The sequence below is a fragment of the Emydura macquarii genome, unplaced genomic scaffold (genome assembly GCF_026122565.2).
Source record: "Emydura macquarii macquarii isolate MOO-44397 ecotype Brisbane River unplaced genomic scaffold, CSIRO-AGI_Emac_v2 contig_67, whole genome shotgun sequence".
Lineage (NCBI taxonomy): Eukaryota > Metazoa > Chordata > Testudines > Chelidae > Emydura > Emydura macquarii.
Window position 1 is genome coordinate 4,022,910 of NW_027130204.1, and position 17,508 is coordinate 4,040,417.

At 47.0% G+C, this 17,508-nt stretch overlaps 1 protein-coding gene across 2 annotated transcripts in view; it reads left to right on the plus strand.

Moving 5' to 3' along the window:
• The window catches only part of CHUK (component of inhibitor of nuclear factor kappa B kinase complex), an 81,536-nt gene extending 67,346 nt beyond the window's left edge, over positions 1-14,190 (plus strand). For both annotated transcript variants that reach the window (XM_067538611.1, XM_067538617.1), the window contains 5 exons: positions 778-874; positions 2,293-2,440; positions 3,786-3,922; positions 11,573-11,672; positions 12,377-14,190. In XM_067538611.1, coding sequence (XP_067394712.1) covers positions 778-874; positions 2,293-2,440; positions 3,786-3,922; positions 11,573-11,672; positions 12,377-12,403 — 509 coding nt within the window. In that variant the 3' untranslated portion in view covers positions 12,404-14,190. The remainder of the gene's footprint in view (positions 1-777; positions 875-2,292; positions 2,441-3,785; positions 3,923-11,572; positions 11,673-12,376) is intronic.
• Positions 14,191-17,508: the final 3,318 nt, after the last annotated feature.

The window sequence follows — 17,508 nt, forward strand, 5'->3', positions numbered from 1 at the left end:
TTGCATACATTTTTATCGGGTGTTTCCTGTTTACTTAGTAATAATTGTATCCTGGGCTAAATAAACTCTTAAAACTGAAGTTGAAGGCATGTTAGTTCCAGGTTTCCATTATTACTGCATTGATGGGGCTGTCTCAAGTTAGTGCTACACTGAAATGCTACCTCTACCTTCTGATTCATGCATTCTTATGACTCTATTCTCCTGTCCCATGTCCTTGTAATTCCTCCTCCTCAAGCCTGCAATAAACAAGGCCACCTTCTTGCCTCTTCGCTACCTTACCATTGCATCGAACAACATTCTTAATCTTTCCCTCTTCTCCTCCTTCCCCACTTTTTAAATTACATTGGCTGACGTGATGGTGGGGAGGGTGGCAGAAATTGAGATAGCCCTGAATATTGTGGCTAGAGTATTCCAAGGGCAGTCAGAAGGCAGATTTGCATAGTTGTGTGAGGGGGGGATTTGCATAGTTGTGTGACTGGCAAATAGCTGTAGTCATTATGGAAATGAGTGCCTGGAATTGTATAGTGAGTGTAGAGAAAGGGAGGATTAGTGTCAGCTCCCCTGATCTGACTGGCTGAGATGACTGAAGTGTGCTATAATTGCATGCACTGGGGAAAGCTTTTTGATTTAGTAGACTTAACCCTTTTTTTAAAAAACAGGTATCTATTTCTTTGGCAGAGCTTGTTAAATGAAATCCTTCTTTGACTCATGGGTTTGTGTCTGTGAACTGTGTGCTGAGGAGCATTCTGCTAACCAGTCGATTGCTGTCCCTTCCAGATCATGCCTACAGTGACAGCACTGACATGGTGAAGATTATCGTGCAGACAGTGCAGAGCCAGGACCGAGTTCTCAAGGAGCTCTTTGGACACCTTAGGTACTAGGTTTCCTTTCTGGAGGAAAAGAGACAAGGTGCTGCAGCTTCCTTCATTCTGGGCTGGAGACCTCTTAACATACTAATTCTGTTGGGGAGCAGAGAGAGCCCTTGCATTCATATTCCAAGAGCAAAAACGTCATTCAAAGACAATTCAGATTGCTGAAGGGCACATTCCCATTACTCTCCCAAAGCCTTCAAAGCCAGTAAAAGGGAAGGTCTGTCCCAGGCCTTGATATACATCCCCATCAAATTATCAGTTGTCAGTGGAACACTGCAGCCCCCCACCAAGAATTGCTTTCCCCTTCAAGGACATGCAGACACGCTACACTCCTCATGTTCATCTGACTCATGCTGTAACATAGTGGTTCCCAACCTGTGGCCTGGGGGCCAAAAGTGGCCTGTAGGGGCTTTCAAAGTGGCCTGCCACTGCCCTCCCGCTGGCTGCAGAAGGGAGCTACTGTCTAAGGACCCAGGCGGAGCGTGTTGCTTCAGGGCGAAAAGACTGGTGCAGGCTCCTTGCTGCAGCCAAGGGGACAGGAGATCAGTGCTTCCCTCCCCCTGGCTGTAGCAGTGAGCACGGCAAAGCACTCTGCTTGGATCCCATAGGCGTTGGGGTCCCTGCTGAAGCCCAAGGGAGGGGAGATCAGTGCTCCTGTCCCCTGGCTCCAGCAGAGAGCAAAGCACTCTGCCTGGGTCCTTAGGTGCTGGGTCCCTGCTGGAGCCAGAAAGAGGGGAGCACTGATCTCCCATCCCCCTGGCTGCAGAAGGGACCAGAAGGGCTGTCTAGGGACCCCGGTGGAGCGCATGGGCTATGGGATGTGTGTGGTTTTTCTGCTGCAGCCAGGGGGATGGGAGAGCCTCCTCCATGAAGTCCTTCAGTCTGGTTGTGGGCAGGGGAGGGGGACTGGTGACGGAGACTGGTGGCCCTTCAGGGTAGTAAAAAAAAAAAAAATATCTGAGGCCCTTGAGCCAAAAAGGTTGGGAACCATTGCTGTAACACAACCCCTTAACGCTTTCCCTAAAAGTATTTCACATCTCCCCTGTGAACCTTCCCTCAAATGAGTTCCATGTACACATGTGACTGTTGCTGAGGTGGTGGAATTCATGGCAGGAGATTTCTTTGTGAAGAAAGACTAAAATACAGAAAATGTTAAGTCCTGAAGTCTTGCATTGAACTCTTTGTGCTGTGTACCTTCATCATTAGATCTGAAGACTTCCAGGAGCCGCCACGGTCTCAGAGAATCTTTCAGTTATGCATCTGTGCCTGCAGCTGTCAATGTAAATGCTGACGGACAAGTACATGTTTGCCCAGTTTTTTCTTAAATAGCAAGATGCATAATCAGTGCAGCCACATTGCCATTCATTGGGGCACAGGCTTTTGCAGAGTCAAAGTGATTGTGATTTCTCCTTTGTTACAGCAAGCTTTTAGGCTGTAAGCAGAAGATTATTGATTTGCTTCCAAAGATTGAAGTGGCTCTGAATAATATCAAGGAGGCTGACAGCTCGGTGATGCAGATGCAGGGCAAAAGGCAGAGAGAGATCTGGCATTTGCTGAAAATTGCTTGTGTAAGTGACTTTAGGATTGAAGTCCCTAAACTCTAACAATAACCTCTTTAGCCAGTCAGTGTGTGACCTGTCAGATCTGTGAAGTGGAAGGTGTGAAGCACTATGTGCTGAGTATATACAGGAATTGTTCTGTGGCTTACACATGCTGTGTGTTGTTTGTTACAGTGGCACTCAGGGCTGGTCTACACTGCAGAGTTTTGTCGACAAAAGTCAGCTTTTGTCAACAAAACAGTGCAGGTGTACACACTGAAATGCTCCTGGATATAACTCCCCTGCTATGCTGACATGATTAAACCTCCTCAATGGGAGGTGTAGGGCTTATGGTGGTGTAGTTAGGGTGATAGTGTCAGCATAGACATGCCTCTGTCGACTGTGTGCTGGAGAGCTGAGTGGCTGGACCCCGAGTGGGGTGAGAAGTCCTGGGCAGCTTCCCCCAGCTCCCAGCAGGGAACAGGGAGTGGAGAAGCCCTGGATGGCATCTCCTGGCGGGAGCCCAAGAGCCAGGCTCTCAGCTCTCCACACTGCCCCTCTTAAGTCGGTGGAAGTGCTCCTGGTTAGGATGCACACCACCGACCCAAGGAGGGTAGTTTGGACATTAGCCAACACAGTAATTAATGTGATGGCTGTAAGTTGACCTAACAAGTCAACTTATCTTTGTAGTGTAGACAAGGCCTTAGAGGCCCCAGTCAGAATCAGGGCCCTGTTTTGCTGGGTACTGCACAGAGACATAGTGAGAGACAGACAGTCATTGCCCCAAAGAACTTAGTCCAAATAGGCAAGACAAGGAAAAAGACTGCTGTGGCTTAGCACACCAGCTTCTGCTGTTGCTATTATGCTGGGGAAGCAAAGATGCAGACTGTGTGGCTGGAGCATCAGTGACAGCATGTCAGTTTGAATCTGTTTCTGCTACTCAAGGCAACCCTCTTGACTCCTGGGAAAGTGCAAGCCTTGCATCTCCTTCTGGCCACCTGCCTGTTCAATTCTGAAACCATATACAGCCCTCCCCAGCCAGGAGCATTACTACAGTGCATGGCCTTGGGAGGGCAAGCGCCATAGGTGACTTCAGCTTAAAATAAACAGTATGTGCAATGTGGGTGAGTTACTGTGGATGTGAGAGCCTTTAACCCTGGCATTTCATCGCCCTCTGGGGCTTGAATTTGTTGTCTTTATGTTTCATTGCCATAACTTTTGCATGAATGTATATCTATCTTGAATGATGCTTATAATGCACTAATTGCTGGTCTCTGCACATATACATAGTGTAAACCCAAATGAAGCAGTACTAAAAAATTTTTTGTCCATCCACTGAATGTGTGCAGTAAGAATAATTCTGCTTTTATTCTAGACTCAGAGTTCTGCTCGATCCCTTGTGAGTTCCAGCATCGAAGGTGCAGCCACCCCTCCGACTGCTGTATGGCTTCCTCCGAACTCCTCGGGCAACATACCCCATCCCCTCTCTTCTATGACAACTCCTAGAGATGGGTAAGAGCCAAGAAGGGGAGGTTATTGCTAAGATCAGTCTGCTTCTTTTCTGAAGAGTATATCTATTTTATATGAAAGCTTACCCTCCCTCACTGAGTTGTAGTGGAGACAGGCTCCTAGTGTGAAACATTAGCACGATGGACTTCTTGAAAAGCATGAACTTATGGGCTGACTGGTATGTTTTGGTAGAGTAACGATGAATTTAGAGGTACCATTGGGGATGGCCATGGTGTAAGAACCAGAATAGAATAGGGCTGGCCTATGAAACACTGTGAGCCACAATCCGCCCTCTCTTCTTGTCCAAGTCCTCTTGTTATCACAGGCCACCTGGCCTATCGTTAATCCTGATTAAGGCTGGCTGCATTTGGTGTCCATTGCAGGTGCAGTAGCTTGAATCTTCTTCAGTTCAAGTGGACTCTAATTGTTCAGTTTCCCTTGACTGCTCTGGAGCTGGGGTCATTGAGGTTGCATGGGCTCATTGCAGCAATTAACCTTTGATCTTGAGTTCCCATCCTTCCACATATTCAGAAAAGGCACCAAGTCCTAATACTTCTCGTATGTTACTACCATACTGAATATCAGAATCGGAAACTAGGCTGATGTCTTGTTCTTTTATGAAACTTGCTGCCCCTCCTCACTGCTTTTGCAATGCCTTGGGGGTCCACCCAGACTAGTATTTACCATCTGCCCTGTATTCCTCGGTGCTTCTGTGCTGTGCAGCTTTGGCTTAGAGTCTTCATACCAGCAGCCTGCTCATGGCACAATGATCTCACCATGGTTTCCACCAACCCGTTTACTCCTTGTAGAGTGACATCAACAGCTCTTTTAATTCTGAGTCACTCCAAAAGAGTGTCTAGGAGAGGGCTGGACAGTACAGGACATACATTTCTGGGGGGAAATCTAGGACTGGGAGTGTGTTGTGGTGTGTAATATAACTAAGGCTGGTAAGAGCAGAGGTGTGGCTGACGGGCTACAGCGCACACAGAGACATAGCTGGGAGTGAGTTGCTTGCCAGAGGCTGTTTCTGAGCAGTTCAGACGGAAGGCTACAGCAGCAAAGCAGTGTAAAGGGCACCTCAGGTTAGAAGACAGGGGAAACACAGCTATTCATTAGTCTGGATTGTACCCTGGGTATGTCACACCTGGTCTCAAGCAGTTTCTCATTTACAGTCAGTCCTCAGCCTCCTCAACACACGTGGTTGGGGGGATCCATCTGTCACAGATTCCAAGAGCACTGGTCTCACTGTCCCTTAAGTGATGGATAACCACAATGTCTTTTCCTCCTCTTTTTAGAGTTCAGATAATGTTTGGGTGGTGGTTTTTTGTTTTTAGTTTAAGTAGCAGTAGGCAAATTTCTTCTCCCCTGCTGGTTCCTCAGGATGCAGGTGCCATGTCCCTTTTTCATCCTTTTGTCAATTAGCTCTTTGTTGGTTTGATTATTTTGTTTACCTTCAATGCAAATGTATTTTCATTGTCTCCAGTTTACAAAGCTTGACCCAAGCAGACAGGCAAATCCATACTTCTGTGTTTAGAGCAAACAGTTTATCTGCTCTACTGATTGCTTGCTCTGAACATATTTTAGGAACATATTTCCTGCACACATACATAATTCTTTACACACTAACTGTACATTCTTCTTCAAGTAGATGCAGATGTGTATTCCAGGTAGGCATGTGCATGACCCATGTACTGGAGCTGGAGACTTTTGCCTAGCACTACCTGTAGAGGGGTGGCACTCACGCCTCATATCTGTAGCCCCTCTGCTGGGTACATGAAGCAGTGGCGCCCGGACCCTCCTTAGCTCCTTCTTACTGCCCATTGGTTGGAGTCGGAGCTCCGTGTGGTTATAGTCTCACAACCTTGCAATCATCCTTTCTTAGCATAGATGATGATAGATAATCAGTCAGTTTTAGTGTCAGTTTAAAAAAAAAAAGTTATAGAATATGTTAATGCTAGTGATATGTTATATATATCATATATGTTAATCCCCAGTGATGCCCTTATGGGGTTCAGTCATTTCCCTTCATGTGGAGTGGTGATTCCCAACAGTGGCCCTCACTCATGGTGCTTGCTCTGCCTTGAAAAGAGTGCTGTTCAATCTTTAGACTTAGGTGGTGCAGGACCTTCTCCTCGAACAGCACCTGATTAGCCAGGCCACGCAGCTTATCCACTACCGAGGACCTCCTCAGGCTGCAGATAATCTTTGGGCTTGGAAAGTGCTGCTGCCTCTCATTCCAGGTGGGTGCCTGTCCAAAGAGGCGCAGAAGCCGTTCTCCATTGTCGGCACTAAAGAAGAGGTCTCATAAGACCAATCATGAGCGCTCCAGGTTGCGGGATGACTCTTCCCCTAATAAGAGAGCAGGATGGCATGGGTACCTCTGACCCTCCCTATCTAGTAGAAACCCTGTACTGTCGACTCCGGTTTTGTCCTAGAGGCATTCGTTGAGTCCAATACTGATGGGAGCGATGCTGGCACCAACAGTGCTTGATGTCGGCATACCAGGCTGTGGTGGACCTACTCTGCCTTTTGGTCCTGTCCTTGCATCTAGTCCAAGACTTCCCTAGGCTGGCATCTACGATAGACCCCCAGTTGGAGTGTGCTCCAATTTTTTGGGCCCTTTCGTACCACACTTGGAAGCAGCCCTCCTGGTGGTTGGGATGGAAATGACACCAGAGCAAGTTCGGGAATCTTAGATACCAGGGCCTTCCTTGGCACTGACACAATTGATGCCATAGATGCTTCCATGGTGGTTGTCACCACCCTTGACATCAAGGAATTCAGGGGCTCCGGTACCACTATTTGCTCTGGGACCAACCTTGCCTGTGGCACTGGCACATGCAGCACCATTGGTACTTGCTCCATTGGGATCACCGCTTCAGATCTCATTCTGGGACACAGATGAGTTGACTCACTTGTTGGCTCCCTGCGGGGTTGCTCCTCCTATATCTCTGAGATCCCCGGACTCTTCCTTTTCCAAGTCAGGATCCTCATCCTCCCACTCCACTTTGCTGGAAGGTCTGAAGGCCTCCAGTGAACCAGTATGGCTACAGAGCTGTCATATTCTCAGAGGCTGAGATGGAGGCTGCTGGCCCAGCATTAGTTAGCCACCAATTCCTTACCCAAACCAGTGGCCACCTTGTGCTCAGCGGGAAGCTCCTTGTGCTCAGACATCTCACTCGTTGTCCAAGTCAAAGGCAAGATCACCTGCCTGCACAACATGGTGGTTGCAGATCAGCTGCAGGTCCTGGTGCCCACGATTCCCCTTCCTTTGTAGCCTCCAGTGTCCCATTCCAGACACATTATCCCAGAAGCAGGACCCAACTATAGCTCTGCCAAGGACCTCATCTTTGTCCCCAGACATGGCGGTGCTGCCTAGTTCCTTTCCTTTCATCCCAGAGGTCTTTAAGACATACCAGGAACTTTTATGTCAGGTGGCCTCATCCCTGGCTATTCAAGTGGAGTTTCTCCAGGAGAATACACATAAACTCATGAACAGTTCTCCAGCCCTCTGTTCCTGGGCGGGTGTGTGTGTGTCTCTCTTCCTCCCCCAAATATTAATGATCTGCTCCAGGTTATGCCGGCCTCAGTACTGCTGGTGGCTAAGTGCTTGGAGGAGCACTATTTTGTGCCTGTATAGGGATTGAAGGGGTTCTATTCCCTTCTGGGTCCGAATTCCCTAGTGGTCATGGCAGTGAATGACAGAGCCCGGCAGGGCAGATTCAAGTACATCCCAAAGGACAGACACTCTAAGTGGCTGGATCCTTTGGGCAGAAAGATGTGTACCTCATCGCCATTACAGATGATGATCACAAATCAGCAAGTTTTACTATCTAGATATGACTTTCTCAGTAGGTCAGGTGTGTCCAAGTTAGAGGACAGTTGTCCAAGGCCTCTTGTGATGAATTCCAGGCATTTGTTGCCAAGGGTTGCTTGGTGGCAATCCACCCATGATCTTGTGGACACCTCGGCCAGGGTGATGGCCTCTGCAATTATTGAGGAGAGCTTCCTGGCTCCCAAACCCTTGGATTGCTTTGGATGTCCAGCAAGTGGTTGAGGACTTGCCTTTTGATGACTGGGACCTTGTTTTCAGGCAAGACTGATGACAGCCTGCATTCTTTTAAGGATTCCAGGGCTACCTTAAGGTCTTTGGGGGTATACATGCCACCCACGCAGAGATGCCGCTGCAGGGCACATCAACAACAGCCCTTCCTCCCCCAAGACAGAGAGACCATCCCAGGAAGAGGAGACAGGTCTCGCAAGAGGGAAGCACTCAATCTCAGGACTTAGCCAGTCTCTTTGCTCTCCTTTAGTGCCTGCTAAGCACCCATTTTGACCTATTGGTCCAAAGCACCTTTCTAGTTGGTGGTGTTCTGCCCTTGTTATCTCTCCATTCCTTTGGGGACAGACTGCCCACTCTTACAATGCGTGGTCTTGATTACCTCCAACAGCTGGATCCTAGACACTGTCAGATCAAACTGTGCCATTCAGTTCCTCTCCTGCCCCCTCCCCACTGCTTTTCCCTCTTCTTCTTCAGGGATCCCTCCCAAGAGATACTGCTCTTTGAGCCAGATCAGCTCTCTGCTGATGGTGGGAGCAGTAGAGGAAGTTCCACAAGAAGACCAGGGTGACTGTTTCTACTCAACAGCTATGACTCAGTCTGCAATCTAAACTTTCCATGACAGTCCACGTCATGTGTGTCTGAGCCTCTAGGGCCACATGTCAGCTTGCACTCAGGTGGTCCAATTCACCAGGTTGCATCTTCGCCCTCTTCAGATGTGGCTAAGGACGGCTTACCCTCCTGCCCTGCATTTTCTGGACAGGTTGGTTCGCCTTCCTTCACCAGTCCAGGAGTTCTTCTACTCGTGGGAATCCCCACACAATGTTTGTAAAGGAGTCTCCTTCGCTTGGCCCTCTTCAACCAGTTCAGTGGTTACCGATGCTTCCCTTCTGGGTTGGGAAGTGCATCTGGACTCATTTGAGGCTATAGGGTCTGTGGTTGGATCAGGAAGTCTTGTTCCACATCGTGTTAGAGCTTCAGGCCATCCACAATGTGTATTGTGCCTTCCAGGACCATATCAGGCATTTAGTGGTTCACATACTCACCAACAATAGCACTGCGATGTACTATGTGAACAAATTGGGAAGTCCACTCCAGATCACTCTGCCTAGAGGTGATCAACCAGTGGCAGTTCTGTATCGAAGAACACATCACCGCGGTAGCCGCCTACTTACTAGGTGTGCAGAACTGTCTCATGGACCATCTCAGCAAGGTTTTCTTCCTGAGCCACAAATGGTCCCTGAAGGAGTGTGTTTTGTTTTTGCAGCATTGTGCATCCCTAAGATTGATCTGTTTGCGATGAGGGAAAACAGGAAGTGTAACCTATTCTGCTTTTGGAGTGGTGGTGGTGGTGGGGTGGTGTCTCAGCCCGGGCTCCCTCTCCAATGCCTTCCACTGCAGCTGGCAGTTGACTCTGCTGTACATCTTCCCTCTTATCCCAATCATTCTCCAGGTCATCACCAAACTCAAGGCAGATTGAGCTAGACTCATGCAGATCGCCCAGGCATGGTCAAGACAGTGTTAATTCTTGGACCTCCTTGCTCTGTCAGTTCAGACTCCGACGCCACTTTCTCTCCTTCCCAATGTCATCACAGAACCACGGTCACACTTTGCATCTGGTGATTGTCTCCCTGCACCTTATGGAATGGCTGATGCATGGCTGAATGATGAGGAAGAGCGTTGCTCGGAGGCTGTCCAAGGTCCTACTAGGACGGCCTACTTGGCGAAGTGGAAGAGGTTTTCAGTGTGGTCCTTGGCTTTTGGGTCCAGTCCAGTGTGGACTTCTATCCAGGACATCTTGGAATACTTGCTACACCTTTAGAAATTGGGCTTGGCTCTCAGTTCTCAGAGTGCACTTGGCAGGAATATTAGCGTCTCATCCCCCTGTCCAATGGAAATTGGTTTGTTCCAGCGCCATGGTGACAAGATTTCTGAGTGTACTTCTCCACCTGCATCCTCTGGTCCAAGAGCCCGTCCCTTAGTGGGACTTGAACACGATTTTAGCAGCTCTAAATGGGCCTCCATTCAAGCCTCTTGCATCTTGTCCATTGCCCTGTCTGTCTCAGAAAATTGCGTTCTTGATAGCCATTACCTCTGCCAGGAGGGTGGTGAGTTGCAGGCCCTGATTGCACGGCTTCCTTATAAGCAGTTCTCCGAGGACAAGGTAATGTTCTTGCCACATCCGAAGTTCTTATCCAAAGCGGACTTTGTTTCATTTGAACCAGATGGTGTATTTGCCTGTATATTTTTCCTAAACTGCATTCTTCCCAGTGGAGCAATTCCTCCATAAATCAGACCAGTGGTTCCCAAACGTTTTACATTAACCCCCCCACACACACCCTTACTTCTGTCCGCACCCTCCCCCACCCAGCTAGGGCTGGGAGCGGGGAGGGGTCAGAGGCTGAGCCTGACAGTGGGGTGTGGACTCCTGACTGGTGCCTCAGCTGGGGACCAAAACTGCAGCCAGGAATTGGGGCTGAGAGCAGGAGGGGCATTGGGGTGGTGCTGCCTCATATAGCCAGAAGAGGGGCTGCAGACAGAGGGCGGGGCTCGTGCCTCATAAACGTACTGCTAGGCAAAAGTCTCTGGCATGCAGGGTGTGCACACACCTATCTGGAATAAACATCTGCATCATATCTTGATAAACCACAGTTCAAGTTACAGTTAAGTAAGTGTTTCTACACCATGCAGTATTAATGACTAGAGTGTCACCAGTTTCTATTTGATATCTTACAAGATACTTTTTGGATAAATATGATAACAGTGTTAAGGTGCAGGGAGTTTGGCAGGCCTGGTAACAGTTGTAGTTATAGAACAGTGAGTCTTTTGCCATTTGCCATTGAGTGGCTTTTAGGGTCATACTTGGTTACTCAGAATTTTAGAATTTGACCTCTTCAGAATAGTTCCCAGGTAATTTGTGTTTCTGTTCATCTCTGAGGCCTCCTGTAGGATGGCACCTCTCTGAAACTCTGTTCTGTCCTGAGAGAAGTGCAGGACATTATTGTGCAGCGAACCATTCCTAATTTAATCTTTTCCCTGTAGCTGGTGGCTGGAAGCCCTCTTTGTCACTCCCTTGGCATCAGCAGAGTGGTGTCTACAGAGTGGTATGTCAAATATAGTTGCAGGATACTCCTTGGTAACTTAGTTCTTCATCCTTGACTAAGGTTATAAAGATGTATACACATATTCTGTGTCAAGATTCCAGAGGCAGCTATGGAGAATAAGACTTCTCTTTCCTTGCTTTTGGTTTATGGGCTTCAGGCATTCTCTGTCTTGGAATCCCTTGCTTGACTCAGATGGAACTCTTCCCAGTGTCTGTTGGCGGGCATGATTTGGTATGGCTCTTCTGATGAGAGATTATTTCCTATGAATATAGCTCATCTCCAGAAGGGGAGGAATCTCTCTGTCTGAGGGGTCCTGCCATGGCAGCATGCAAAGCACATTGCTCTGTAAGGCAGGATAGGGTAACTTTTGGAATTGCAGATAAACTGCTTTAAATTTATCTTCTCCTCTCCATTCCGCTCCTCTTGGAGCGGAAATCTGCCCTCTTATGCCCACTGTTTAAATCTGCTGTTTTATGTCTTTTTTTGTAGGGAAGCTTTTGCCCGTGTGATAGAAGAGAATTTGAACTATCTTGACCTCTTTAGCACCATCATTCAAGAGGCAAAACAGGAGCAGAACAGCAGCATGATGGTAATTCTGTTCTGTGATTCAAAGGCTTGATTTTCAAAACTGCCATTGGCGTCAGTTGGAAACTTTTGCTTACTGAGCACTTAAAAAATAAATTATATATATCAGGTCCTTTCTCATGCCAAGTGTGTGTCCAGTATCCAGGTGAGTTTCTCTCAAAGGACAGCAGGAACACTGGCAAAACCATCAGCTAAGGAATCCTATTCTGGCGCTGGAGGTATGCAATGTAGATGGGCTATTCAAACAGGGAGGTGGGAAGCAGGGGACAGTGGTGAGGGCATTGTGTCTTACCATCTTGTTATAGAATAGAAAGCACTGATTCCAGTAAAACTTTTCTCCTGTTCTTGAGCCCTGTCCACCCTTTGACTTGACAAGGGCAGTAGAAATGAGATTAAGGTTCAGAGAGAATGGGGAGTGGGAGGAGCAAGTGGTGTGATTGGGCAAGTATGGTGTCAATCTTCAGCCCACTGTCTGAGCAGGAGGATATTTCACCTTTCTCTAAATGATCAGAAGCCCTTAAAATACCTTAATGAGTGGTGTATGTTACCAGCAGGTCTCAGGCAATTAAAACTCTGCCCACTTCAATCCCTCCTTATAGTTCCAAGCCTGAGAGAGAGTGGTTCCCAGCCTGGGGGTCATTGTTTTGACTGTTTAATATACAATGATAAACTTACTGAATTCTAGCTACTCTTTTGCTTCTCTTTTAGAGTTTTGATTGGAGTTGGCTGAAATAATTAAGGAAGATGATTGGGCACTGTTACCATCCCCAATATGTCCATGTACTCAAGGTTGGCTGACAGTCTGCGATGAGATGGAACAGCCCTGTATCAATTCTGTGCTGGTGATTCCACACTATGCTGCTCCAAGACTGAATAATCTTCTGTCTCCCACTGCTTCCATCGGCAGTTCTGCACGAGGCATTTTGTTTTGTAAATATTAGTGGACTTGATGATAAAATACAGGGGCAGCAACAGAGACCCTGCCTTGTATGTTTTGCAGCTAGAGGCAAAAGTTTTGCAACCTGCTGCTTCATGTCAGGCTTTTAAATCCATATTGAGGTACCTGAAGAAGTAGCCTTATTTTTCAGAGAGATGCTGAGTGACTGTCTTCTACTACATCCCTGAGCACTGCGGATACTCAGCACCTTTGAAAATGACACCCTTTCTATTTAGAAGCCTTTTAGGCACCTGGGTTTAATTTGAAAATGTTTGTGATGGCCAATAGGTCTTTCTAGCAGTATGACATGTCTATGGAGTCTGTGCCTGACCGTCACTGTGTGGGGATGCTGCTGCTCTTGTTGAAGAGCTGAGATTAGGGCACTATTTGTGATGTTCTGTCTGTGGAGAATCTCTCCTGGCAGGAGGTACTCTGCCTCAGCATTTGGAGTTAATCTGTCTTGGTGCTACAGCAGCTGCTAGCTCTAGGGGAAGCAGAGGGGATAGGTAGCAGAGAGGTGTTTGACTTATTTTTTCTGAGTAGGGGGAGGGCAGGGATTACAGACAGGTCTCCGCCTTAAGTGGATAAGATGCACAGCACAGGCTGTAGCATGATCTGCAGTGTCCTGCTCGGGTGCTGTGCTACTGAATGCCCTTCTCCTGGGGCAAACACCTCACATTCAGCATCCCTGTAACATTTTGTATCCATTTACAAAATGACATGTTACCTAAATTACCTTGCACATACCCCCAGCATCCTCCCCCCCCCCCCAAAAAAAAAAAAAAAAAAATCCCTCTCTTCACAGCCCTGCAATTTCTGATGGATAAAAGAAAAACACTACGGCTATGGCTTTCCACCTTTGCTGTGCACTCTTGTCTATTCAGAAGCAGTTTTGACAAGTGTTTCTTACTGATCAGGAAATGCTCCCCAATTCCAAACAGAATTTTATATCCACTGGCTACATAAAATATTTAAGAATTCCATTTGTTAATTTGTGATAAATATTATCTTATGTAGAACTTTTTTGTGATTCTTATTCTGTTCTAGATTTGCATCATTTTTAAGATGTTATCCTCAAATGGTGTGATTTGCCAATGTTCTGTTTGGGCAGGATGCATGAGGGGAAAGATAACAGGTTATCTGGACTTCAGTTTATGGGCAAGATGTTCAAAAATAGCTAGTGATTTGGAGGTTTTTTTTTGTTTTTTTTCAGGAGGGGGGTGCTCAGCACTTTCTGACAAGTTGGGCATTCAAAGCATAAGACTGAATTACTCTAAAACAAATGAATGTTTCAAAACGAGGTAGCTGTGAAGCAACATCACATCATTTACCAAATCCAAGTACTGAATAGCAAGAAATAAAAAGTGAAAGAAATTGTAAATTTCACATCGTCCACAAGATAACTAGCAATACACTAAGTGGCCTCCATTGCCTTGCGTCCTTGTGCAGTCATTTACATCTGTGCATGCACTTTGCAATAGCATGCATGACCAAGTATACAAAGCAATGCAGAATCAAGCTCACTAATAAACCAAATACAAAAAGGCATATTTCATCCCAAACCAGTAAACTGAATTTTGATCAATGGGATTTAAATATATTTTTCTTTGAGCACTTGTCTAAATGTCTTCTGTCTATACCTTTTCATGGGCCGGAGATCGGAACACTTTTGCCAGCAGTGTCCATTCATTTTATCATTTCCCAGCATAGCCTCAGACCGCTCTCCCCTTTAGCTTATATGAGTGGATGAAGTGCCGAATGACCCTCAGTTCCTTTCACCGCTTCTGGGGGGGTGAGATGGAGCCAGCTGGCAGTGTTCCCTCTTGTCCACTCACACATTACTTTATCTGTAAATAGTTTAGTTAGTGGTAAGTAAGGTATATTGTTTATTGGATAGGTTTTTAGTTTAACAGTGTGTTTTGGTTTTGCTTTTATCCAGCAGTAACCACCAGCATCTATGGAACCTTCCTTGTGTCCTCTTAAACTTTCCTATGTTTTAAATGTTTGTGTCAGGTGGGCGTGTTAAGCTTCTTAATGATACTCACTTTAATTGTCTTTACTGCCTGCTGAGGGAGATGTTGGGGAAAAATTTAAGGATTGTAAGTCCTCATCTGAAGCTCTGCTAGATCCAGAGAAAACAGGCTTACAACTTTATCTGTTAGAGAAATCAATGAGGCCTGCTTCAGCCCCTGAAGGGAGGGCAGGATCATTATCAGCTAAAAGTATCCCTGCTGGGCTTCAGGGGGTTTGATTACCTCAGCTGATGTCCAGGCAGATACCAGTGAACACAGTTTAGGGGTCTAAATCTGTTTGTGTAAGTTAATAGGGGCTAGTCTATACTATACAGGCCTTGCTGGTACAAAAATATAGGTAGTCTCCTACTGTATATACAACATACACCAACATAAGTAGCTTTTCTGTCATCATAGTAACAGTGCTCCCTGAGCCATATACTACTGCACTAAGTTAACATAAATTGGCCTGTGTCCACATTCACATTTGTCTGCAGATGACCTAATATGCAGTAAATCCATCTCCCCAAACAGCGTAGAGTTGTGGTCAATGTATTAAGGTTGACACAGTGAACGTAGACACTGCGTCACCTTTGTTGACCCTAATAGTCCTTCAGCAGCTGTCCTACAATGCCCCATTCCCTGTGACAGTGACCACTCTAGTCACAATTGTAAGTTCCACTGCCCTGCAGTCAGAGACTTGAAGCCACTCTTCCTTCCCCCTTTAAAACTTCCTGCAAGTTTTTGAAATACCTTTCCCTGATTGCCCACTTGGCTAGCACATCTAATAGCTCTCTCTTGTTGCGTGAAAGTGCCTGACTAACCAGGCTGGCTCCAACTAGTAGACATGCTCCTGCCTTGAGTAGACAGAAAGATTGGATCTCCTGGGCCTGAGAGAAGAGGCACAGTTGCAGAAGAGCTAAAGAAACCTGACATCTGCACAGAGATTGCTCAAGGGGATCCAGGCAAAGGGGTATAATAGGGATCAGCAGCAGTGCTGTGTGCACTTTGCCAGGCGTACCATAAGGTTAAGGAGCGCAACAAGTGAGGTGGTGCTGTGCCAGAGCCCTGCTGCTTCTACAAGGAACTATATGCCACATGAGGCGCAGACTCCAATAGACCATCCTTGAGGGATGCTGACCGTGCTGCAAGCTGGTTTGAGATGCCACCACAGTGTAGCTGTGTAGCCAGTCATGCCAGCTGAGTGCAGATGAGCTTGATGAAGGGGAGGGGAACTCAGTTAAGTATGTGAATCCATTTTTTTTCCCCTTACAATGCTCAAATTTAAGATTCATCTGACCCATTCCTAGGCTAGCAAAAGAAAGATATTGACTTCCATTGTTTTACTTGTATGAAAAGAGGGAGTAGTACAACAAACAGAGGTAGACTTGGTATCTGCTTTTCATTCCCCTATTAGCAGTGGAGGGAGTGGGTGAACATGCAGACAGAGACCACTTTGTTTATGTTGTAGCGAGAGGTCCCTTTTATCCTCTTGAGAGATCTTGATTAAACTTCCATGGAGATACTTTGCAGTCCTCTCCCAGAGATTTCTAGGGATGGGTGCCTAATTTCTTCTTCTGCAGGAGAACAATTTCGTCACGTGTGGTATGTTTAGTTGACCCCATTGCAGTAAACGGGCAAGCAGTATTCAAGCCCCACAACCTGCTTTAATCATTAATGATCTAGAGCAGGGGTGTCAAACATATGGCCTGTGGGCCGCATCTGCCCCGCAAACCTTTTTGATCCGGCCCGCGTTCAGCCAGTTTACGAGTCATGCTGCCGCCAAAAGTTTCTCTGCATATGGCATTGCCACGTTAAGAGAGTATTGAAGCGGCAATACCTTCCTCAGCAGAACCCAGCTGGCGAAAAGCGGAAGACGCCCTGAATGTTTCAGCGGAGGGCATTGCATGGCCCCTGTGAAGTGCAGGTTATGTGAATTTGGCCCCCCTGATCTAGAGGATGGGGTAGATTGCACCCTCAGCAAGTTTGCAGATGACACTAAGATAGGGGGGAGGATACAGAAGGACCTAAACAAACTGGAGGATTGGGCCAAAAGAAATCTGATGGGGTTCAACAAGGACAAGGGCGGAGTCCTGCACTTTGGACAGAAGAATCCCATATACAGCTACAGACTGGGGACTGACGAGATAGCAGCAATTCTGCAGAAAAGGACCTGGGGGTTACAGTGGATAAGAAGCTGGATATGAGTCAGCAGTGCGCCCTGGTTGCCAAGAAGGCTAATAGCATATTGGGCTGCATTAGTAGGAGCATTGCCAGCAGATTGAGGGACGTGATTATTCCCCTCTATTTGGCATTGGGGAGGCCGCATTTGGAGTATTGTGTCCAGTTTTGGGCCCCCCACTACAAAAAGGATGTGGACAAGTTGGAGAGAGTCCAGCGGAGGGCAACAAAAATGATTAGGGGGCTGGAGCACAAGATTTATGAGGAGAGGCTGAGGGAACTAGGCTTGTTTAGTCTGCAGAAGAGAAGAATGAGGGGAGATTTGATTGCAGCCTTTAACTACCCTAAAGGGGGTTCCAGGGAGGATGGAGCTAGGCTGTTCTCAGTGGTGGCAGATGACAGAACAAGGAGCAAGGGTCTCAAGTTGCAGGGGGGGTCTAGGTTGGACATTAGGGAAAAGTTTTTCACTAGGAGGGTGGTGAAGCATTGGAATGGGTTACCTAGGGAGGTGGGGGAATCTCCATTTTTAGAGGTTTTTAAACTGTGGCTTGACAAAACCCTGGCTGGGATTATTTAGCTGAGGTTAGTCCTGCTTTGAGCAGGGGGTTGGACTAGATGACCTCCTGAGGTCCCTTCTAACTCTGATTCTATGCTTTACCTGGTGGCTGCAGCTGGCATAAAGAGCTGTGTAAGAGCAGCAACCCTTTTCT